The 25,445-nt window shown below is 38.2% G+C and overlaps 3 protein-coding genes across 3 annotated transcripts; 2 read left to right on the forward strand and 1 right to left on the reverse strand.

Annotated features, from left to right (window-relative positions):
• The first annotated feature begins 1,289 nt into the window (after positions 1-1,289).
• On the forward strand, positions 1,290-3,674 carry LOC129777274 (cell cycle checkpoint protein hpr-9). The gene is made up of 4 exons (XM_055783477.1): positions 1,290-1,777; positions 1,829-2,700; positions 2,768-2,974; positions 3,034-3,674. The coding sequence occupies exons 1-4, from the start codon at positions 1,744-1,746 to the stop codon at positions 3,619-3,621; spliced, it is 1,701 nt and encodes a 566-aa protein (XP_055639452.1). The 5' UTR covers positions 1,290-1,743; the 3' UTR covers positions 3,622-3,674.
• On the reverse strand, positions 3,665-25,319 carry LOC129774600 (uncharacterized). Its single transcript, XM_055778363.1, has 4 exons — positions 25,141-25,319; positions 24,961-25,083; positions 4,152-4,285; positions 3,665-4,097 (listed from the first exon to the last, which is right to left on the reverse strand). Exons 1-4 carry the CDS (start codon positions 25,312-25,314, stop codon positions 3,665-3,667), a joined length of 864 nt encoding a protein of 287 aa, XP_055634338.1. The 5' UTR covers positions 25,315-25,319.
• LOC129777277 (uncharacterized) lies at positions 15,018-16,170 on the forward strand. Its single transcript, XM_055783480.1, has 4 exons — positions 15,018-15,141; positions 15,439-15,767; positions 15,825-16,033; positions 16,093-16,170. The coding sequence occupies exons 1-4, from the start codon at positions 15,139-15,141 to the stop codon at positions 16,149-16,151; spliced, it is 600 nt and encodes a 199-aa protein (XP_055639455.1). The 5' UTR covers positions 15,018-15,138; the 3' UTR covers positions 16,152-16,170.
• Positions 25,320-25,445: the final 126 nt, after the last annotated feature.

A 25,445-nucleotide genomic window follows, 5' to 3' on the forward strand; every position in this document is an offset into this window, starting at 1 on the left:
AATAAATGCACTTGCGGAAGAATTGTAAACTGTAAATTACAAATTAATCGGTGGCTTATTTTTACAGTTACAGCTTCGGGTTTTTTCTACAATATATGAGCTGAACAATATACGATAAAACAAGTCGCAGGAAGTTCCAAAAAATCCTTTTATATCATCTTTTTATGCCCCATCAAAAACAGGCATTAAGTCTTTGTTAACCAAGAACACGGAAACAAAGAATATTAGATATAGGAAAACTTGAAATTCCAGAAACCTTACAATCGAATAATTAACCGACGTCTCTAACTGCAAAACGCGGGAAAAATACCTCCATCACCGACCAACACCGGAAGTCGATTTACATATAAGATAGAGTATATTACAAACCTAACTTTAACCGTAAAAGACTTACCTTTTAATTTTTCATTGCTCTTATTCCCACCAAAACAATACCTCACACAAAGAGCAAAAAAAAGATATTGCAAAATATTGCAGATTGTTTACATACAAAATCCAAGATGGCTGAAAGGCCTTTCTCATAAGTCGCGCTACCGTATTGTATCTATCGTGGGTGGCAATAAGAGCATTGAAAAGTTGAAAGGTAAGTCTTTTACGGTTAAAGCTAGGTTTGTAATACACTCTATCTTATTTTATGTTTCAGCTCAAGAGAACAAATTAATTAATCGACAATCGAATAAACAAAAAATTTAGACATCTCTTTTTGCAGTCGAATCCCCTTCCACAGTCCTCTTTGTATTTATATCGTTTCCCCTCGCGACTTATTGACGATACGGTCACACCTGAAGTTATATATACACTCCTTGGTCTAATCAATATCATTATTCGCGTTGACGGCGGAATGGTGTCAACATCTGGATACGATATTAGTTTGTATGAGGTCAACTATTCTCTATCAGATTAGTCGACCCTAAGGCAGTTTTAAATTGCTAAAATTTGAATGAAATTTTTTTCTTTGCGTTATTTGCCTTCTATAAGTACGCTGTTCTGACCCCAATTTAAACTATTTTCTATAAATTTTCAGATATTCTCACCAAAACTTGCCATTATAATACAAAATTATCTTTAAACACAATTTGTGTATGATATTTTTTTACTACTTGCAAGCAAAAGTGATTTTAGTTTACCTAGAGTACTAATTTGGTTTGGTAAAAATAATTTTCATTCATAATTTTTATTTTAAAAGCACGTTTATGTCTTTTGCAAACCCATATTGTCATGCCTGCTCCCCCATTTCGTAATACGAAGCTCAATGCCGTCAACGCGGATTGGCGCGTTGCATTTGACATTTGTGAGCCCCGTCTACGGAAAAGAACAAATTGAGTTTGATAATAAAAACAAAATATCATTGCCATATACAACATATTTCGATCTTCTTATTATTGATTGGAATGCGACAGGTTTTTCGAGTAGACTACAATCTCGAGTGTTTTCGATTTTCAAATAAAAAACGTGTCTTTAAATTCCACTTGTGGCGATTTCAAAAACGATTTGTCAGTTGATTCAAAAATAAGTGACGTTTGTTGTGATTACCAAACTGCATAACGAATCTAAAAAAACCGTTTTCTATGGCATTGTGATTTTTCTGAACCACTAGAATTACAAACTTGGATGTGAAAAGAGAGGGTTGCGCAATTGCACGGTGAAACACAGCAGTCAGATGATAGTGCACAGAAAACACACATACGAACTACATGGTGTTGATTAATATCCAACTAATTCGAATGGAATAAAACTGGCAAAATGAACTTCAATATAATAGGATCTAATGTTCGAAGTAATAACTTTGTTTATATTATGTTTAAGGAAATAACCCTGTTTTCTTCAGTTTTAGCTCGGACGATACATTTTTTCTCTAGAATTGGAAATGAACTTTACTTAGAAGCATTACCTACTGGACTTTCATTGAAGGTAATAAACTCTGCAAGTACTGCCTTTGTTGTTGCCAACATCAGTAAGAAATACTTTATGCACTTTAACCAAGGTGCTGATGAACAATTCGAGCAAAATAATTGTAAAGTCTCAATAAAACCTCTACTAAAGATCTTCAAAAGTATCCCAAAAATTATAATTTGCAAAGTATGGTTGGATCTTCAACGAATGAAAATAATTTTTCGATTTGAATGTAAATCATGTGTTAGAAAAACACACACAATTTCGTTGCTCGAATACGAGGGTATCAGGCCATTGCGATTGCCTGAAGTGTTTCCAATGAAAATCATTGGAAATCACACGATCTTCGGACGCATATTGCTTCATATCCACCGTTCGGTCCGTGAAGTAACGCTCGATGCCAAGACCGATGAAGTAGTTGTGTCTAACTACATCGAAAATAGAGAGACCGACCGCACAACCTTGCGATCCAAACTATCCATCAGCAGCGCAGCGTTTATGCTATACGATTTGGAATCTCCCTCGAACATAACATTCTGCTATAAGGAATTCAAAGCGATGGCTTATTACGCAGGGCAGAATAAGATGAATGTAGAGATGAATTTCGACCGAGCAGGATCACCCATTATGATTAGAATGAAGAAAGATGACGTGCTTACTATTCATTTCATTATGGGTACCATGAGGCCAAAAATAAGGTCTCAAAAAAGAAGCGTTCAACGAGCCAACAGAAAATTGACGGATAATTCTAGGGCGAAACGAAACACAATGGCTGACAGCGAAAGAATTGATACGTGCAATACATTGGTCAGTATAGTATTTTAGAATTGTTCGTCATCTGAGCTATTTGTCAATGACTAAATGTTGTTTGTAGGATGATGATCGGACTCAAATGACAGAATTCGAAGGATCACATAGTGAAGCACGCATAGTGTTGGATCGTAGGAAGGGTACAGCATCCAAAGGTACAAACACTATTCTAGATGGGTCTTTCTTCGAGGGCATTCATGTGCCACCTCAAAAATCCTCAACAATAATCGACACTGAAGGAGCCGGCTCAAGCAGAACAGCTTCGTTTGTGGTAAATTGTATATTTATTCAATAAAAAAATAATTATACATCGTCATAACTTTTTTGCAGGATAATGCTAGAAATCAGATGTCGGAAATGGAAATAAGGAATAGTCGATTGCGAGACAATGCATCAACAGTGAGAGGAAGCCCAGCACCGCCAATCACCACGATGTCTTCTTTACCAGAAGCGCGTCGAAGTGAAGTAGCTTCTAGAAGCATGTTCAAGGATGTAGAGACTTTGGAACGTGGCAATCTTCAAGCGAATTCAGTTGACTCCATGCTGCGACGGCCTGATTCATATGACGTAGTTTTTGTTGGTAATACAGACGATCCTAATTCTGAAAGTCAGGATCATATCGCAACGCCTACGAATAAACGACGCCTTCTTTCGCTCTCCTTACAACGATCTACCCCACCACCCATCGCCATTTGTTCAAATCTAATGTCCATCGATTCAGAAAGAAATGAACAAGCGTCCTTTGATCGAATCAGCATTCCAGAAACGTTAGAGTCCCAAGAAGCGATTGCTGAAAGACATCGTAAAGAGCAAAAAATGCGTCACATTTTCAAAAAGTGTTTTGAAGACACGGTTGATCCCCGAAGCCTTATCACGCCAAGCCAAATCTTTGCGGAAAACTCTGATCCAGAGGATTGAAATATAAAACCGTTTGTTGTTAAATGTATAAATATATTTCCATTCAATTTGTATTTTGCGTTTTAATTTGGAAACAAATAGGTTCCAACAATCTCCCATAAGTCGTCCCATAGTAGTTCAAAAGATTTAGCAATGCGTCACTCGTTGGTACAACTTGGCCCAAAAGTTGACAATTGGCCAATCGTTTGAAAAATGTTAATGTTATTAGCAATGCCGGTTGATCATTCAAAATAGCTCTCACAAAAGATCCCCTTTTAACGTTTTCAATTAGTTGTTTTTTACGTTCATTTAAAGTGTTGTCTACGGAAAAGTGACCACGAATTACGATGTACTGATCCTTATAAATATGATAAATCTCTCCCCTAATGAATTTAATGCCTTCGCTCAGCATATACTCATGAACATTGGTTTTATACATTCGTATTTTGATACATCCTAGCCGTCGGTCATCGTGTTCACAGAATTCCATCTTGATGCTGTAATATGAGAGTTCTCTCAATATTTACTATTACACTTATTAACATCAGTACCTGTGAGAGTCAGTGATGGTTTCCGCATTTCGAATGTCTTTGAAATTTTGCTTAGAGTGCTTCGCACATATACCACGGTATTGGAGTAGATTCCGATAAGATTTTTCCTGTTCAGATCTTATTATTTCAGGTCGCTGATAAAATAAACCAAGTATAAATCAGAATAAGAACAGTAACATTAATATAAAAGCAAACAACATTAAGGTGAAGGTGGAAGCTAGCCACAATGGCGCTCATTTCTTTCATCTCTCTCCCTTACCCCTCGTCCGAAAATCAATAATTTTGCGAAACAGTGTGAAGAAAATGATCGTTTGCATACACTTCCCACCAAGTAATATAAACCAAAATCTAATCGATTGCTCACCAAATATTAAATTTTCATCTGCCGTCGCAATTTATAGTGGAAAACGTCGTAAAACTCGAGCTAGTGCTCTGAAAGTTAACTTTTCATTTTTCCGCGATTCATGTCAACAAAATTAATAAAATAAAATTGTGTTGATATCAATACAATTATTATTTTCACGTTTAATGGGTCTATAATGTAAGTTTTAGCAACTTGAACATTGATCGAAAGTTGACGCTTTATTTAACATACTTAAAATTATCCAATTTAGGTCAAATATGCGCCGTTTTGTTCGCAAACTTGCTGCCATTTAGAAGGCAACTTCATTATACCCCCTTATAAAACCCCCACTCCTTATTTGCAAAAAACTCAGACAGCTAGTTTTCGCAAGCCTCTTTTGAGGCCTATTTAGTATCACCAAGAGCGTTTTGCATGGACCGGAAGAGATGATAATCACTTGGAGCCAGGTCCGGACTATACGGTGGGTGCAATAAGACATCCCATACGAGCTCCCGTAGCTTCTGGCGGGTCATCAAAGATGTGTGAGGTCAAGCGTTGTCCTGGTGGAAAACAACACCATTCCTATTGATCCTTTCTGGCCGCTTCTGGTCAATCGCCTGCTTCAAACAGTCAAGCTGCGCACAGTGGAGAACCGAGTTGAGGGTCTGCCCATAGTTGAGCAGCTCATAGTGGATGATTCCCTCCCAATCCCACCAAACACACAGCAAAACCTTTCTGGCCGTCAATCCGGGCTTGGCGATGGTTTGGGCCGGTTCACCGCGCTTCGACCACGATTTTTTTCGGTTGTCCTACGTGATCCACTTTTCATCACCAGTCACCATCTTCTTCAAAAATGGGTCGAGTTCGTTCCGTTTCAGCAGTGCATCGCAGGCGTTGATTCGGTCTAAAAGATTTTTTTGCGTCAACTCGTGTGGCACCCATACATCCAGCTTTTTTTGGAATCCAATCTTCTGCAAATGGTTCCAAACGGTTTTATGGTCTATATGCCGGTCTACTTGGATGATTTCAAGGATTTTATCGGTTTCCACGACGATTGGCCTACCAGTACGGGGTATATCTTCGACAGCCACTACACCAGAACAAAATCGATCAAACCAAAATGTCGTATATTGCCAATATATTGACAATATACGACATTTCTTTTTCCCCCACCCAATATATAGAAGGTGCATTTGCATATGAAGTAAAATTCTGATCATACGCGAGCGCAACATGAGCAAATTCATAACACAAGCGAATTGGGGCTCTTTTGGTATTAACAAGTTCTTCCGCATAGTAACTCGATGTTGAAAATTCCTTAATTTTCCTTCGTTGGTCTTTTTTTTTCTCTATTATAGTGACTTTCAACACATTTCGGCTGGTTCGTCACTTTTACTTCCATTTTTGGAAGAATGTCGGGAGTGAGAATTGAACTCGTGATCTCTGCGTGAGAGGTATGGATGTTACCACTACGCCAGATCGCCTCCACCTTCGTTGATCGTATTGTTTTCACATATTCACGTTGGAGAGCCTTAACCGAGGCCGAGGCATTTTGATTGAATGTAATACTTTTCCGTTTATTGTTTTTGAAAGCATAGGCAGCCGTGGCAGTGTTCCGAGCTCTGCAATACATTTTTTTCACCCAGTGCTAAAGTTGCTAAAACTTTCATTATAGACCCATAAAACGAAAAATAATAATTGTATTGATATCAACACAATATTATTCTATTGATTTTCATGACATAAAACACTATGACTCAGGAATAACATTTTATTGAACGGTTTTTATAGCTGTTTCGATGATGTTGTCTGGCATCAGTGTCGAAAAATAACGATGCTTTCACCAATACAAACAAAACTATTGCGGAAAATTGAAAAATGAAAACTCAATTTTCAGAGCACTAGCTCGAGTTTTCTGACGTTCTTCACTATACAGCAGATGAAAATTTAATATCTTGTGAGTAATCGATTGGAGTTTGGTTGATATTACTTGATGGGAAGTGTACGAAAACGATCATTTTCTTCACACTGTTTCGCAAAATTGAGTTGAAAGAAATGAGCGCCATTGTGGCAGCCATTTGTGGCTAGCTTCCACCTTCACCTTAAACAATTATTGAAGGTTGTTACGCTATTACTTTATTCCAGAGATCGAAATGCTCGCCGAATTGAGACGGAAAACATCCATTTTCACCCACAGAGAAAAATAGCTGAGAATATAGGAGGCGAGCGAATGTTATACGCTCACTTCGATTCTCGCGAGAAACGCAAAGCCGATTTTTATTTTTCGGTGAGTTATGATTGCCGAAAAATGGTTTTGTTTTCAATGACTCCTTGATGCCGATAATGGTTTTTCACTTCTTCAGTACAGCTGAAAACATGCGGCAATATTGGGTTTCATCGTGAAGTGAACATGAGATGGAGTATCATTTGTACAATTCAGACGCTGTCCAAATGCAGATCGTTTGGACGCTGCTCTAACAAACTAATGTTGGTACTTTGATTTTTTGCTCCATATTTTCAGTACCAAATGAGAGACGAAAAAGCATTCTCGTTGAACTTCCGAGATAGAGATTTTCCACATCTCTTTCTCTCTGAAAAAGAATTTTCGGTGAAAAGTAAGAGACGAAAATATCAACAATACACGGTTCATCGAAAACTAGATTGATTGACTAAATATTTATCACGCAGCCGAGCGAGAATTTCGATCGAAATTCTCGCTTATCTTAGCGCTTTACGGACCTCTCACGAGTTTTCTTGTTTTCGCGTTCTTCGGGTCTGAGAAAAGTTATAGGCCAAAATGTATACAAGTTAAGGAGGGAAATTAATCACCCTCATTCCGGTTTACGATCGGGTTTGAAATTAATACGATGTTGCATTCTGTAACCCGAACGAGATCGACTTGTGCATTCTGGAATCCATCCTAGATTCAAACTCAATCGATATATGCAAATGTGGCAACATTTTATTGACGCGAAACAAACGTCAAAACAATTCGTTCGTATTAATGAAGCGATTTATGCTGATTTATGCCAGAATGCTGTTTCAAATTATTAAATTTTAAATGAAAATTATCGCCTGGTGTTATTCAAATACTTTAAACACGTATTTCTCACCCTAACCTAACTATTTCTTATAATTTTCCTAGCATTGGTCGGACTTGCGTACTCTGGAACATTTCCAAGAGGAATGCAAACAGTGACAAATGTATCAAAGAAATACAGAAATGCATTGCACATCAAATGTACTGAGCAAAAAGGGATAATCGTTATGAAAAAAGTACACGCAGGATCAACAAAAAGTTGTCGAGAAAAACAAATGTTCATTTTTTACTTTCAAGATGGATTCCATTTAAGCTGAATCTGATCGGATCTACTACAAGCGTGTTATTCTTTTTTTATATGTAATAACCAAAATGGAGAGGCTCAAAATGTATTTGTTTATCTTCAAATCAAACGGGTTGCTGCGAAAAACTGAAGTTATATTGTCATTTACATATTAATCCTGTAGAATCTTATCAATAAATGCACTTAGCTGGAGCGATTTCTTTAGAAGTACTAATTATGTTGGAAAGCTAACATCCACCCAACACTACACCCCTGGATTGACGAAACCAAACACGCTCAAAGAAGGTAAACAACAGAAGAGTAATAACGGCAACAAACCAACACCAATACCGCAATGAAAGAGGGCTCGATCGAGAACGGCTGTGAATGCCGTATATGTGTGTATATGTGTGTTTTGTTATGGTTGTTTCGTCAAGTGGATAGAGTAGAGTAATTCCATATGAAATCGACAAATGACAAAACATGAGTATTTTTGATTCGAATGAAAGTGTGTATTCCGTTTGGGTTGGAGGAAATATGAGATTTCCACAGCAATTGGGAATTTTTTGACTCAAGCGTAACTTTTGAAAAGGGCGTATCGATTTGAGTAAGAGAAATCTTTGATAATTTATATCTCAAAAACTATGAGTCGTACCGAAATAGTGTCTCAGAAAGAGTTATAGAGTATTGATGGTTGAATATGAAAAAAATGTACACTGAGAAAAAAAAAATTAGTACTCTTTTTTATTTTGTAAATAATATTGAGAAATAAATTATCAAAGATTTCTCTTACTCAAATCGATACGCCCTTTTCAAAAGTTACGCTTAAGTCAAACAATGAACCATGATGATGTATTTGGAAAAGTTGTTGGAAATTATAAGCAAATTCATAAAATTTCATGAACATGACGGTATAACACGACAAACATATTAAAAGGGATTATTTACTATAAAAAAGGCAATAAATTAGAAATATTTTTTAAATATTTCGAGAATGGCTACATTTAGAAGGTGATTGATAATAACCGTTTTTGTTTTAATTCACATCAGGATTCATAATTTGTGGCTAAAAATGATTGTTAACATACAAAAATTCGAAGTTTCGAAAATTCCTAAAAATTGTATGTTCCACATAGTTCGTCAAAAATTGTTTCACCATCTTGGGTCCATTTTTTTAATTTTCTGCATGACTTCTATTTTGTATGAAAAATTTAAAAAAAAAATTAAAAATATGTATTTTTTGATATCGCAAATTAAAATTTTATTTTGTAAATAAAGAGAAGAATACTAATTTTTTTTCTCAGTGTACAATTTTCTAATATTCAACCATCAATACTCTATAACTCTTTCTAAGACACTATTTCGGTACGACTCATAGTTTTTGAGATATAAATTATCAAAGATTTCTCGTACTAAAATCGATACGTCCTTTTCAAAAGTTACGCTTGAGTCAAAAAATTCCCAATTGCTGTGAAAAACTCATATTTCCTTCAACCCAAACGGAATACACACTTTCATTGGAATCAAAAATACAAGTTTTTAAAATCTGCATTTTTAGGACGATTTCATTTGGAATTGCTGAGTAGGAAGAAAGGAGATATAGATTAGAGTAGAAGAATAGATGTAATACCGTAGAATAATCTTTTAATGTAGATGAACTAAATTCAAATTCGTATATGCTGTAAAAATAAATGTAAATACCTCTGTGAAAGAAAATATATGTTTATATAATTTTTTTTTTATTTTGTTTTTTTTCTATACATTACATACATCACAATTCGATTCACGCGCACTTCCAGTGAGAGCATTGTCTCTTTTAAAGAAGTGTAATCTAGCTCAACTCACATCCAATTTTGCTTACATCTAGTTATAAACAGTTATAAGCACTTCTACTTCTTTGCGGATGATTTTTATTGAAAAAGCAGTATTTTACGTAGTGGACGAACGAGCGGCTCATAAGCCTGGTGATAACTGTGCGAAAAAGATTGTCACTGTCCAGGAAGGCTGGCGCTGATTCTAACAGAAACCTGAGGTGAGAAGCTTTAACGGTGACAACGTTGAACGATAAGTCAAACAGGATGGCTGGTACGTGGCTGCTTCCAGTAAATTAAGGATCGATGTTGCTTCTGACATGACTTCCTAATGCATATCTAATATATGTTCAATTAATTGAATCGCCCACCGAATACGGCATAATTGGAAGCAGGTATGGGCAAAATCGCATCGAAATTCATTCAACAACACTCATTCACAGATAAAACTTACCCTTCTATTCTCCGTTTATGCCTCACTTTATTTGAGACAGAAAACATTCACCTATCATCTTCGCAAAGTTCATCCTCGATTTTAACGGAAAAATCGATTCCGCTCATCTATTCTCAGAGAATACAGAGAATGAATGCATTCCCTCATTTGCCTCTTGGAATGACGTTAGATGGTGAGAGAATCGAAATTTTGCTTAAGCCAGCGAGTGTCTCTGTAAAATCATTCATTTTTCACTCAACTAGCAATCATTGAAGCCTCGATCGCGGCAGTAAAATATAGTTAGATAGTTGAAATCGAATTGACTCCTGTGCACTATTGCAATGACATTTTTTGACGTAGGACTACGTTTAAGCTTTCAATATAGGGGCCCATTTCAATATGTCGGTGTGAAAAAGTGTTCAGTTTTTGAACACTAATACCTCCTCAATTAATGAATGGATTTTAGTTCCAAATACACACATTGATAGGAAATATCCTCAGCAATTGTTTATATACTACACATTACGGTTTTTCAGCTCATATAAAGTTCAAATTGATGAGAAATTGGAAGAAAGAATACTACTATACTACTTTCCCATACATTTTGTCTGCGCTCCCGCAGCAAACAGTTATTCATTACAAGCAACCACGAGTACGGTAGGTGCACCCGTGTCCGAGTGGTTAGCGTCTCACATTATCATGCCGGGTGTTCGGGTTCGATTTCTGTTCTGGCCGAAGGATTTTTCGTCAAAGAAATTTCCTTCGACTTGCACTGTGGTCACGCGTATTCAAGAGCTTGCCCCTCGTATACATTCAAGGCGTGTTATTTGGCTTAAGAAATCTCAATACTTATATTAATAAATGACGCTAGCTAATGCATACGTTGAGACGGCAAAAGTTCCAGAGGGAACGTTAACGCCATTCAAGAAGAAGAAGAACCACGAGTACGGGCGAAACGTATGGACAAGGTGAAGGAGGGAGACAAAAAAGAGATTATGAATAAATATAGGCGGTCGCTACAACGTTAACTATATGGCTATATAAAGTGAGCGATGGTGGGGCTTGGCCACATTCTATCATCGGACGCCAAGCAGGAAAGACGCTATTTTGGAATTGATTTTCAGCATAAGAGATATCGCTGCATTTGCCGGGGATGTGTTTGGTGCGATACCGCAACAGTGAGAGACAGGAGTTTCAATGGGATGTGGAGCAGGAGAGCCTATCGAAGTGTGTTAAAAGCGGTGGAAGCGTCGCGCCGGGTGAATGAGTGGCTAATCGCGCTCGATTTGATAGAATGCTGGAGTTTTTAAACGGTGTTATTTAGCTGTGACATATTTGTATGTATGTATGTAATATGCTTGTCTATGGCGTTGTACCACATTAATTGAAATTTCACCCCTTTCCTGTTGACCGGTTGATCTGAAATTTGGAACACAACTTTATCTCTGCAGTCATTATAAAACTGCGTATTTCATGATCTTGAAAATCCAAGATGACGATCGCTACAAAATGGCGGATTACATATTTTCTCAAAGCCCCATCAATATGGGTATCAAATGAAAGGAATTGACTAGTAGAACACAGTTATTTATGAAAAATGCAAATCCAAAATGGCCGCCACCACAAAATGGCGGATTACATATTTTCTCTAAACCCCATCAATATGGGTATCAAATGAAGGACTTGACTAGTAGAACACAGTTATTCATGAGGAGTGCAAAGCCCAATTATATCACGATACCAGACGGTAAATTCCTATTACGATATGCTTGCCATCAAGTATGTTTTCGTTGCCGGCTGACCAATAACCCCTACAACATTTGCACCGCACGACATTTGCACGACAAATTTTGATTTTTTCGTATTTGAATCTAAACGTTTGAGTGTTTGCTGAGTGCTGAAGTTCTATTTTATCCTTTTATTTTTTTCTGCAATTTTGTATATGAAAAGTTGGTCATTCTGGGATCTGTGCTCCATGATATTCGAATAATGGACACCCCTTGGTGTAGTCCTACGTCTCTCCGGTTATGTCCTCGACATTACCCACCCGTCTTTTTTTTGTATCTAGCATGAAACGATCTAAGAGCCCCCGCAGACTACAGACTGACTTGTCGGTCGATAGTTCGGTCGGCTTCTTAATCAGTACGTAGAGGTATTAATGTGCGCACATTACACCGACTCAGTTGGGTCGGTTTTTGCATCAGTAGGCCGATCCGACCAAACTGTCGGCTGAAAAAAAGTCTGTAGTGTGCGGGGGCTCTAAGCCAACGCGAAAGACCATATTAATGCAAGTTATTGGTGAGCGGGAAGGTGGATTCATGTACACTTGAATGCTGACAAGGTAAAGAGAGTACAAGGGAAAATAAAATCATACATACACGCAGATTCATTCTATTTTGACTCACTCGTTATTTTGTTTCGTGCGATCCTTCCAATTGAGTATTCATCCACTCTTTGTTTTGTTATGTTCACTATCAGTCCCGAATGAAGATGGTCGGGAAGTGTAAAATGATTCATCGTGCAATCTCACGATTGCTTGCTGTATTCTTTTCGCCATGATTATTCCAAGCAGATACAAGAGTGATTTATAACTAGGTGTGGAGAAATGAGCGAATGAACTTTTTCATACTTGATTTGAAGTATTCTGGGTGAAATTGAACATATATGGTCTTCGAGCCGGATCTGAAACCGTCTGGAGCACTGACTAGTGGAAGTCACCGAATTCATCCGTCTTCATCACCATCGCTATTGTGGAGAGGATCTAAAAAGCACTGAGGCCATTGAAATCAGCTATACAAAGCTGATTTATTGGAGGAGAACAACACGCTGGAAATTGGCAACATATTTTTTTGCTCAGGTTTGTGAGAACAAATAAATATATGTCCAGTCGAAGCTTGTGCACAATTCGATACTAACACAGAGTTATTCTTGGTACTGTGGACCCGCCAAAATAATATTCTACGGAATTGGATCGCGCTGACGAGGGCTGTCAGTTTGGAAAATTTGATTGCACGAGTCGAAATTCTTGGATGTTGCGCCGAGTAAGTCATCGCCTGTGGATACTTGCTGCTAGAGAGGAGCATGAAAAAAAACCTGCTACCCACTACGTCTAATTTGAAGAGGAAGTGCAGCTAATCTTTTGCCTGGGTGAGTGCATAGAGCAAATCTGTTGGTAAGCGGTAAACCCGAAGAAGGGATGGTCCGATATTAGCCTTCTATATTTTGTTGTATTTGTCTCTTCCCGTAGCGGAGAAAAAAATCGGAAAATTCGGAAAACTGATTTCCCATATGTTCTACAATTAGCTAAGCGTTGGTAGTCCATTTGATGTTGGCGCTAACGAAATTGATTTTTGTTCGAAAGTGGAAAAGGATTTTCAGACGGAATAACGCATTGCTATGTCTTCTATCTAAATAAACAAAAATAAAAGGTCAAATGTGTTGGTGTGCCCTAAACCCGAGGAAGGAATGGTCCGATTTGAGCTGTCTTTATTTTGTGATATTCTCTGTATCAAACATGTATTCCATGCAACGGAGAAACATGTTATTTCCAAATGCTTGAAGAATCTTGAACGAGAATTGTATCTGAAAATAATTTTATATTATAAGGACGAATTTTTGTAGAAATACTAGACAATTTATAGTAAAAGGAAATTGTAAAGGGTCAAAGGATAATCAATCAATGAAGAGTTCAGTGATTGGACTTACTAACATTCACTTAGTAAGAAAACGTGGATGTTTGAAAGTATTCAAATCAAAAAATACATTTTGGGCGGGACGAAGTTCGTCGGGTCAGCTAGTTTTAAATAAATATATCCTCTTCGACTCATTCCTACACACTGACCCCTGCGAGAATATTGATATTGGTCTAAAGATTATTCGCTGCTGTTGAGCATAATCAACTTATCGTTTGGAATTGGTGCTACTATTGGTTCTGTGGGTGAGTTGGAACGGTATATATCCGTCGAAGTTAGTTTACGGAAAACTCTATAGCATACCTCTCCTCTTCTCCTAACCCTTGGTCCTGTTGGAGCGTGAAGATCATTATTTCTTTTGACGATTAAGGATTCAACGTTGCGCTGTTGCATATTTACCATAAATATTCGGGTGCATACGTTTACGTTTTAAGGTTAACTACACTGGTATATGCCTAACGGAGCTATGACTTCGATCAATTACTACCAACACGTTTCATTCCCCTTCACTAACGGTACCGATAACATGAGATCAACATGCCGCCAAGAAGGCTCCTTCGCTGAAGCTGCTCATAGCGAAGTTGAACGATGTCCAGGCTTCCTTCAACGACATATGGCGTTTCTTGGAGGACTACGAGGAAACGTCAACGGTTACGGATGTTGATATCCGTTCAGAGAAAATTGATGAACTGTGGGAGAAATTTTGTGACACTTTAGTTGAGATTAGGGCACATGAGGATTATCTCGCGGATGAGGAATCATACGATGAGGAACGACAGGAGTTTAGCGATAGATATTGGGTTGGGGAAAAAGAAATGTCGTATATTGTCAATATATGGCAACACTTAAACATATCTTGCGTTGTACTTATCGCATCGGGTCATACTATACGACTATTTAAAGACGACAATCTGTGCTACAAGTGTCGTCTTGACAGTGTTGTGATTGTCCTTTTCAGTCTCAAGTTATAGCGCGTCAAAGATGGAGTCCATCAAGCAAGAAATTCGCCATATTTTACGTTTTTAGTACCTGCCAGGTAAAACTGCAACGAAGGCGGCCGAAAAAATTCGTGTAATTTATGGACCCGATACTGTAACGATTCGCACAGCACAGCGTTGGTTTGATCGAATTCGTTCTGGTGTAGTGACTGTTGAAGATACACCCCGTACTGGTAGGCCAATCGTCGTGGAAACCGATAAAATCGTTGAAATCATCCAAGTAGACCGGCATGTGAGCACCCGCTCGATTGGCCAGGAACTGGGTATCCGCGTTGACGGCATTGAGTTTGACATTTCAAATTAGGGGGTGAAACGTAAACAAACGCAGTGAGAAAAACTATAATTTTTGTTCAAAGTTATCTTGAGATTCTATAGCTTTCTGCAAAAATGGTGAGTAAGAAAATATCATATACCATATGCATAATCTTTTTTCACCATTCGTGCAAATCGTACTTGTATTGTTCGTCCATAATTAATATTCAAAAACTAGTATGATTTGCGAATTGGAATTTCATCTCTCGTTTCGAATCAAAATTATGAATGAAAATCGATGTTTCGAGGATTCTTCCTGAATCTGTGGTAAAAATCTTTAGTTACTTTAGTGCGATTTGAACAAAAAATAGTTCCGGAATATTTCTAATGCAATGAAAAGCCAATGAAAACCTTTAATATTTCTTTCTTAAACAGGCATCCAATGCGATAAACTCTTCGATGATGACGGTAAATTTGCAGCTTGCCGATATTTTTCAATACGTCGGAGGAGGAAGCAGGTTGATAGTCGAAGGTGAACGGGTGTTTCAAGCTAACCACTTGCTTCTTGTCGGAGTTCAAACCGTGCACGAGGACGGCTTTACCATATTTGCGACTTGTTTGAAGTCATCATCACCTAGAGCTGATCCACACAAAATTTCCATCCGCACCAGACCTTCCTTTGAAAAGTGGTCTTTTCAGTGTTCGTGCAAAGCTGGAATGGGAAAATGCAAACACATAATGGCCGTTTTAAAACATCTTCTAATGTGTTTTTTGTGATTTTCTTGAATACAAATGGCAAAAATCAATTTTTCTATTTTTAGGTTCCCTTCAGTTCCATTGCTTACAGTAACAGATTTGCAACAAAAGTGGGGTAAAATTGCAGAAAAAGTTTCTGACGATATGTACAAGACAACACCATTGACCGCGTTCTGCAAAAAAATGACGAATACAAAAGATACGACTGAAGCTGCCTCGCCGGCGGGTTTGACTCACGATGAGGGTACCAACCTAATTCAGCTTTTCGTGAAAGGTTTGCTTCCAATTTATTGATCGATTTTTTAAAATAAAATTTTAATTATTAATTATTAGGATTCCCTGAAAGCGGTCTGGCATACGAAAAGAAAGGACGAGAAATGAAAAAATATTGACAAAAATGATGAATCTGATGTTCTGAATACACTTCTCGATATAGATGTGCAGTCATTCTACAGAATCCATTGATTCGTTAATTTCTATTGAAGAAAATATGACTTGCAGTCTACTTAAATCCTTCCTGAGAAGATCGTTTCATCCTGATAACTTCACGATGATCGATCGTGAAATAATGGAATTTATAGGTCCGTTAGAAAAGGATCTGCAACTTCATTTCGAAATTAATGTGAAAGTATCGGAATACGAGTCTTTGAAAATATGTACAAGAACTATAGAACAAAGAGTATCATCGCAATGGAAAAAAGAACGAAGCCGGCGCATCACTTCATCCAGTGCATACTCTGTGTATACATACTACACAAATCAACCCGACAAGAACAAAAATTGGAAAAGTAAAATCCTGAGTATGGTGACACCGAAACATCTTTCAACACCAGCAATCGTACATGGGATCCGATGCGAATCAAAAGCCATAGCAGCATATGAGCGAGACTACAGAAAAAACGTTTGGAGTTGTGGTTTCGTAATACACATATTTCATGGCTGGGATGTTCTCCTGACGGAATTGTTATAAACGAAGGGAGAATAATAGAAATTAAGTGTCCAAAAGAAGGGGAAAATAAATCATTGAGTGATTTAATTGATTTTCTTCCCTATTTTACAAGATTAAATGTTTTGAAAAAAAATCATCAATATTACGCACAGTTGCAACTAACTATGTTCATAACAAAATGTAGAGTAGCAGATTTTATAATCTATTCAGAATATGATGATAAATGCTATGTTCAGGAAGTTCAATTCGATCCAGATTATGTTAGAACGATGGTAGCAGTGCTGAAGGAGGTTTATTTTAATGTTTTTTTGAAATATCTATATTCGTCTGTTTAATATATGTATTCTAAAGTATTTTTAATAAAAAAATTCTAATTCTAAAATCGTTCGTTTGACAGAATTGGCTTCGAAATATTGACAATTCCACAGGCAATGTATATTAAATCATCCAATATAGGAAGAAAACGTGTATCGATTTTGTTGTTGAATATTTCGAAAATTTTTATGCGTTGTATAGCTCGTTCCACATGTACTCTTGACGCGGCTATAGAAACATTTACACGAGCATCCATTGTACTCAGCTGATATCGAGGAGCCGTTAGAAATGGTGGTCGCACAAGCTTCACTCCGAGGGCTTTACATTCAGTATCTATGCTGAAACCTTTATCGGTCATCACTGCTTCACCAATTTTAAATTTTTCGAGCAATTTTTCCGCAGTAACTATTTGCTTATCCGAAGCCTTCCCGCCATATCCATGACTTATATAGCATATTGTTCCTCCTGGAGTAACTGCAATCAAGTACTTCGCAGTCTCACGTCCTTTATAATGCGAATATGCGTTGATCCTGCAGTGGAGACATTTTGGTTTTTTAATTGGCATTTCAGTGCAATCGAGTACAGCGATAACGTCAGTATAATATGGTCGGAAATAGTGTGGCATATTGCGATTAACTTCTTCTTGTGTTGGCCATGGTACTAATGGAGTGCACATCATCTTCAACAATGGAACTGTCCGGTAAAACACCTGAGAAATAGTCTGGTAATGTAAGTTAAACAGAGCACTCATGCAAGAGAACGATATATTCGTTTTCATTTTCACAAACACTACAAACACTTCCTCTTCTACAGGAACGGTAGAGTGCGATCGCTTCTTATACGCGGCCAACAAACATAAGCCCTCAACGATGGTATCCAACATTTTGAGGGAAGCTAACCCTGTCCAGGAGTTCAACTCCGAATCGGTTTTAAAGTGGACAGACATAGTTCTACGACGACCGATAAAAAGTTTATCCAAATCAAGCGTGTCCACCTGAACAGCTGCTTCCACAAAGTCCGGTGATGTAATAACAGCTGCTTGCACAAAGTCCGGTGATGTAATAACAGCTGCTTGCTCAAAGTCCGGTGCTGTAATAATGTCTATTGCGTCCTCAGTATCATCACAGATCGACATTTGGCTGTCCTTCATATAATGATTCAGATCTGGTTTAAATTCATTCCGCCTGGCTGCTCGTTCTGCACGATTTTTAGCTGCTATTTCTCTCACTGTGTTACAAATTGGTTTAGGTAAGTTGATGTCTGGTATGGCTGTTCTTTTTAAAATCATCCGTTCAGTAAGCCTTCTCGCAGCTAGAATAAAATATTAGACATTAGTATTTTAGAATGCAACAGAAAAACACTATTTACTAGGAACAACAAAGTTTGTAATGCTAAAATGTAAGCTGCAAGCTTTCGACGACGGAGATGGCTCATAATTCAGTCGCAATTTTGTCAACCAAACCTTATACCGTTTTCTATCCGCCTTCGGGGGAAAGTTGTGGAATGAATATCCTTGGCCATTCCGTGTACGACATCCAGGAACTATACAAACCACTTTACTAGAATGCGGTGTTATAGATTGAATCCCGATATTTTCATCACAAGGCTCGTTGCAAGGTTCACTTTGCTTCCACTCGGCCATTTTCTCCACGAAGCACTGCACTGCAAATGAATTGTATCGTAATGTTTTTCGCTTTATTATTAAAGACAATGAATTGACAGAACTGTTTAATATAACAGCACTTCATTTCTTTTCAAGTTTCATTCATAATTTTATTAAAGAAATTACCCTAAAATCTCAGTCCTCCAGATGCGCCTATTTTTTCTGCCTTCTACAAACGCTGAATGAGGCCAGAATATTCGTTATTCACCGTAATATGCTGTTTGAAAGCTGTTTAAAGATTCCTAAAACCAGCAGACGACACAATCAAAGAATTACAATGAGTAATCACTGTATCAAATTTGTATATTTTCGATGGCGGTTTGTTTATGTTTTGCCCCCTAATGAGAAGCCAACACCTGCCAACACCAGGAGGCACTACCGTCGCACTGTCAACGCGAATAGTCCATAAAACCGTTTGGAACCATTTGCAGAAGATTGGATTCCAAAAAAAAACTATATGTATGGGTGCTACACGAGTTGACGCAAAAAAATCTTTTAGACCGAATCAACGCCTGCGATGCACTGCTGAAACGGAACGAACTCGACCCATTTTTGAAGAAGATGGTGACTGGTGATGAAAGGTGGACCACGTACGACAACCTAAAGCGAAAAAAGTCGTGGTCGAAGCGCGGTGAGCCGGCCCAAACCATCGCCAAGCCCGGATTGACGGCCAGAAAGGTTTTGCTGTGTGTTTGGTGGGATTGGGAGGAAATCATCCATTATGAGCTGCTCAACTATGGGCAAACCCTCAACCCGGTTCTCTGCTGTGAGCAGCTTGACTGTTTGAAGCAGGCGATTGACCAGAAGCGGCCAGAAATGATCAATAGGGATGGTGTTGTTTTACACCAGGACAACGCCTTCTAAATGGCAACAAGTTTGCGAACAAAACGGCGCATATTTGACTTAAATTGGATAATTTTAAATAATTTTAAGTATGTTAAATAAAGCGTCAAATTTCGATCAGAAATACGACATTTCTTTTTCCCCAAGCCATATAGCCCAATATTATGGGCCAAATCATTCCTCGTAGACAAATCCAAAAGGTTGCAGAGTCCATTGGTACTAGAGCAGTCCGTCCGAACAAACGAGTCAGTTGGTTTTGGTGTTGATCGTGTGCGTCTTCCTCAAATTAGTCTACCGTCGTTCAATGGGGATATAAATGAGTGGCTGAATTTCCGTGATCCCTTTTCTTCGCTCATCCATTATAAAACGGAGCTGCCAGCAGTGGAAAAGTTTCACTACCTCAAGGGATGTCTTCAGGGGGAACCGTAGAGCCTGATAGACCCGTTGAAAATTACGACGGCCAATTATCAGATCATCTGGGAAATGCTGTTGAAGCGTTTTGACAATAGTAAACAACTGAGAAAGCGACAAGTTCAATCGTTGTTTCATCTTCCCACATTGACCAAGGGATCGTTCAGCGAGTGTCACACATTACTAGAGGGATTCGAGAGGGTCGTAAAAATTTTAGATCAAGTGGTAGAACCAGAACCAGACTGCAAGAATCTATTGCTGGTTCATATACTCAAAGCACGACTCGACCCGGTAACACGTAGAGGCTGGGAGGAATTCTCGTCGACTACGGAACAAGACACGCTGTCTGATTTAACGGACTTCATTCGGCGGCGTGTTCAAGTATTCGAAACCGAGAACAGCGTCTACAAAGGCAAGTTACAGCAGTGTGCAAGGTTCCGAAGCGCGTTGTGTGACATGTAAAGGAGATCATCCGTTGTATCTGTATCCACCGTTTCAACGTCAAGAGGTAGCGGAAAGAGACGCATTGTTGAGGGCCCATTCGCTCTGCCGCATCAGGCGACGGATTACAAATCAAAGTTTTCCTGTCGGACTTGCAAGGGTCGGCACCATACATTGACTGATTTAAGACGGATAGAGAAGGTTCCACGAAGGTAACGGTGGTTGCAAGTAGCAACCAAATTCAGCATAGTGTTATGCCAGCCTTCTGCCTTGTCAAGGTTCTAAGCGGAGCCAACTTTCCGACCTGATTCCTTCAACATTTTTTTTTGCTGTATCCACGTTAGTACCTTCCTGTCGTACAACAATTGATACTTTGAGTCCGATCGTTTTGGAAGCATTACCAATTCCGTTAGCAATGGTGGCACAGTTTACAATCCCACCGAAAATACTTACCAAAATTGGTTTTACGTTTTGATCTGAGCACTCTGTTTTGATCTGAACACTTACCAAAATCCTTCAAAATGCCTTCAAAAAATAACATAAGAAAACAGCTTCACGAATATGGATGAATTATTTTAACGTTTGTTTCAAGTCAATGCAATGTTGCCACTTTTGCGTATGTCGATTGGGTTAGAATCTCGTACGGATTGTGGAATCTAGAAGTCTATCTCGTTCGGGTTGCAGAATGTAAAAGTCGGTCCCGATCGGATTGTGAAATCCAATCGCCGATCGTGAACCGGAATAGACGTGATTATTGTTTGAACGAAAAATTTCGAATTCGTATTTGATGATGAATAACTCAATACATAACATCGAAAAACAGTTTTGAAATGTAAAGAATGTAATGCAGAATGTAAAAGTCGATCCCGATCGGATTGTGAAATCCAATCGCCGATCGTGAACCGGAATAGACGTGATTATTGTTTGAACGAAAAATTTCGAATTCGTATTTGATGATGAATAACTCAATACATAACATCGAAAAACAGTTTTGAAAACTCCAATATATTTTATACGCCCAGGATATTTTTACGCGGGGGGTTTCGAAAATCCGCGGAAAAATTCAATATTAATTTATAGAAAGAGAAAATAAAAATACATTCCCATATGTTCAACAACTACTTAATTCACGAGCAACCAAGTATTCCTCCTCATCTTTGTACAAGAGTTTGATTCAGCAAACTAACGCACCAAACAAATGAATCATGAAATGAGCCCGAATAATTGACATTAAAATACCGAATCATCGAAGTATAATCGCAAACTTGTCATTCTAAAACATACGCTTAATTGAATGGAATGTTACACTGTATTAATTTTACCTACATAACGTTCAAACGTCTGAAATTATGCAACTGACATAACGTTCAAACGCCCGAAGTTATGCAACTGACGTGTCTCTTATAAACGGGAATGAACTCTTTCACTTCACGAAGTTTATTACTGCACGCAACTCTCCGTGACAATGATGATAGACACAAAAAGATTAAGTGAAGTGTAAGTGACGTGAAAGCGTACGTGGCAGTGATGTTCGTGATCAGACCCATTATTTAGTAATGCCTCGCATACATTGGTGGCTAGAAGCGACTAAATATTTAAACACTTCTCACCATTTTGCGCCATTCTCAAAAGAATTTTTTCTGTTCATATCACACTGCCGTAATCTTGCAAAGTGACGCAAGCGCCAGAGGGAAGAATTTTCAATACGAGACTTTTTGTAAAATTGCATGTATAATCGGCATGCGCGTACATTACGAAAATCTGATCTGTTCAAATGTAAAATGATCTGTAAAAAATGCCGTTTTATTTAAGCTATGTTACCAACGCCAGTTTGTTGTGGAAACAGATAATTTTAATCGCTGTTTCCACAACCGATTGGCGTGCATCCATAAAAGTATGCGAGAATCTGTTTCCAATTATTTTCTCCAAAATGCTGCAGTTGAGTGGAGTATGAGAAAGCATCAGAGAGAAAGGCTCTACACATTTTCCGACTTTGAAACATGCGTTGAACAGGCTAACAGAGTTGAGAACCCGATTGTAACAATTACAGACAGCACCATTTTCTCCAATCCAAAATACAATTGAAAACTTTAATAACTTAAGATAATGCCGTCCAAAATCATCCGATGTAAAGATGTTTTAAGTTTTCAACAATTGAATTGATGAGTTTAAACTAATTAGTTACAATTTTTATGTGCAATATGTGATCGATCAAGGATAGTTTTCTCCTATGTGGTGAGTTTGAATTTATGAATTTAAATATTTGACGAGATTTATAAACAGAGCAAAGTACATGATTTGTAGCTCTGAAACAAGTTGCTATTATAACTGTAGCACTGCATGGGGATGGACTGTTTTGGATTAAATTATTTGGCATGACGAGCTTTTCGGAAAAGTGATTTTCATTATGCTAAAAGTTCATTACGGAAGATGTTGTTATGTGAAATTTGCTGTCCCTGCTAATCCATTCCATGCTATCAGATCAGATAAAAAATCACTTCGCATCACATCAAATTACGTCACACCATAGGGAAAATGGCACTTGCACCATATCACAGTGGAAATGGCGTTTGCGCCACTCCGTTTTTAGGCTTTTACGGGGTCATTTTTTCACATTTCTGTAAAACTTCGCAGTTGTTTGAAAGCATTTGGAATTTTTTATAGATCTATAACAAAAAAAGGAAAATGTCAATTTTGGCGCTTGCGTCACTTTGCGAGATTACGGCAGCACAGGCCTCGGATGGAGTTGCATTGCTTTCTCATGATCGAGGTTAATCAAGCTGTCATCTTTACTACACAGTTTTGCAACTAATACGCTAAATTAAGTCACACGCAAAATTTCAGAACGGTTCTTATTTTGGTGAGCCGATGATGGTATAACTTAATGATTTCCATAATTGTGACATAATTGTGTGGCGCTGAACCCTAACGCCTGCTTTATCATGGTGTCGGTTCGATACCACAGCTTGAGGAGAAATTAAGCCCTTATGATGACGCAAAACAAGCGATGTTCGATACTTTGAGCTTGAGCTTGGGTGGACTGTACAATTCGTAGTTGCTCTCCGTGATTGACCTGAACCAACCAAAGTGCACAAAGAACACACAGAATGACGCTTGGGACTAGAAAATCATTCTCGTTGTGCAATTTTCGGTGATTCGACAAGCGATGTTCGATACATTGAGTATAGAAAAGGACTGAAAATTTGTCTTAGCTATTTATACCCAACGCTAATTATCCCTTTTCGTTCTGTTCTCTTCTATTCTTGTTATCTAGAGGATTCTAACCCGAAGGTCGTTCGCTCCTCCTTCTCGTTATCACCCTTCTTTGTTTATATTATCGCGGTTGCATAGATTGCACCACCAAACAATCGTCAAACATAGCATGCACACAGACCAATACGCTGGCGCTGTTCGCACACGGATCCATATATTGATGGCTTGAAGCGACTAAATATACATACACTACTCACTACTCGATTAGCGTAGCTGTCATCCTTGGTGGAGAGAGTTTTAAGTTTGCTACTGACATGCGAAACAAATAACACACAAAATTCCAAAACGACATTTATTTTCTTGGTAAGCCGACGATAGTCTAGCTTGATGATTCCCCACATAATGCTTAAAACAATTACGTTAGTTTGATGAAATGATTGTAATGCCAGAGACATCAGCGAGTGAGCGATTTGGTCGCGTCCACAACTCAAGGGAAAACGACGACAGGTGATAAAGCAAAACAAGGCAGAACAAGCGATATTCGTTGCTCCGGATATAGAACGAAACTGAAAATTTGCCTCAGCAGATATCGACAATTAATGCCCTAGCAAACATTCCCTTCGTTGTATATAATATCGCGAATACATAAGTGACTCCTTATTGACGGCACGGGTTGGTAAGCGCACAAATGAGCAGAACAAATGTATAGTAAAATTGGAATGCTTCCAGTTATCATCAACTTAAACCATTAGCACACCAGGAGATTGTAATGTATTGCATATCAAACAAATCTAAGGAAATCTCGTTTGGTATGCAAATCGTCAAAATCCGTTCGCAGCTAAAATGATTACTAACGTTAACTTTATTTCATAAAAAAACGTGATCTATTTTCTGATTTGCTACCATTAATGAAAGATGTAGTCCAGCGTCAGACATCTCGAGTACAACTTCGATTGTGCTGAATCTTTTAACCGCATTTGTACCACATGATAATTTGTTTGCGGTGATTTAAGGAATCTGAAAATCAGTATCCTCTAACACGTTGATCCTTGGGGACCATTGTAAAGTAGTGGGCTTTCTGTTTGGATAGCCGGTACACTGGGAACGTCAGTAGCATTTACATTTTCAGGATATTTGTTTATTGTCGGTCCCCAGTTCGGCCGGGACTAAATGTGCTAATGCAAATAGCCAACAAGATATAAAAGGAATGGAAGGTAAAGCTAAAACGACCCCAAAAGTGAAAAATGAAATGTAAAGAGATACTTTTGAGGACACAACGTATTTCTGTCGAAAGGAAAATCACACTTGCACATGAAATATACTTCTAAACAGTTGAATGGAACCCTCAGTCGGTATAAGTACTTACAACGTTTAAAATCCTCGCGAGTAGTACCAAATTTGCACGCTGAATTTGTTTTGCTTCCTGTTCACGTGCTTCCCAGTTTACCATTTTCTTCGATTTATAATCATATTTCACTCCCAGGAAACCCTAAATAGAACAGCTTCCATTAGTATGAATACAATGTCATCAATATTCAACTGTCACCTTGGTTCTACATATTCGGTTGATTCGTTTAAGCAACTCTTTGTTCTCCCTGGCGATTTCGCGCTGCCGGCGAATATCATGCACTAGTTTTGTTGAATGAAGGATGTTGTCTACGAAAAGGATCGGCGGGCTGTCATCAATTCTCGGTAAAACCAAAGATTTCGGGTAAACCATTGTTAAAATATGTTTCTGATCGCTGCGAAAATTATGATTCGGGGCTCCGCCTACTGTGTCGTTTCATCAATTGATATTCAAGGGATTGCTTTTTTATAGCCAGCATAAAAATCATGAGCATAGAAATCATA

Source organism: Toxorhynchites rutilus, chromosome 3, assembly GCF_029784135.1.
Source record: "Toxorhynchites rutilus septentrionalis strain SRP chromosome 3, ASM2978413v1, whole genome shotgun sequence".
Classification (NCBI taxonomy): Eukaryota; Metazoa; Arthropoda; class Insecta; order Diptera; family Culicidae; genus Toxorhynchites; species Toxorhynchites rutilus.

Excerpts from the sequence above, each read along its gene's own strand:
- LOC129777274 (XM_055783477.1), top strand. The coding sequence starts at position 1,744 with ATGAACTTCAATATAATAGGATCTAATGTTCGAA. Across the intron at positions 1,778-1,828 it reads AATAGGATCTAATGTTCGAA|TTTTAGCTCGGACGATACAT; the intron begins GTAATAACTTTG and ends TGTTTTCTTCAG. Across the intron at positions 2,975-3,033 it reads GCAGAACAGCTTCGTTTGTG|GATAATGCTAGAAATCAGAT; the intron begins GTAAATTGTATA and ends ACTTTTTTGCAG.
- LOC129777277 (XM_055783480.1), top strand. Across the intron at positions 15,768-15,824 it reads GTTTTAAAACATCTTCTAAT|GTTCCCTTCAGTTCCATTGC; the intron begins GTGTTTTTTGTG and ends TTCTATTTTTAG. Across the intron at positions 16,034-16,092 it reads AATTCAGCTTTTCGTGAAAG|GATTCCCTGAAAGCGGTCTG; the intron begins GTTTGCTTCCAA and ends ATTAATTATTAG.
- LOC129774600 (XM_055778363.1), bottom strand. The coding sequence starts at position 25,314 with ATGGTTTACCCGAAATCTTTGGTTTTACCGAGAATTGATGACAGCCCG. Across the intron at positions 25,084-25,140 it reads ACCGAATATGTAGAACCAAG|GGTTTCCTGGGAGTGAAATA; the intron begins GTGACAGTTGAA and ends TGTTCTATTTAG. Across the intron at positions 4,286-24,960 it reads TCGCGAGGATTTTAAACGTT|CGACCTGAAATAATAAGATC; the intron begins GTAAGTACTTAT and ends TTATTTTATCAG.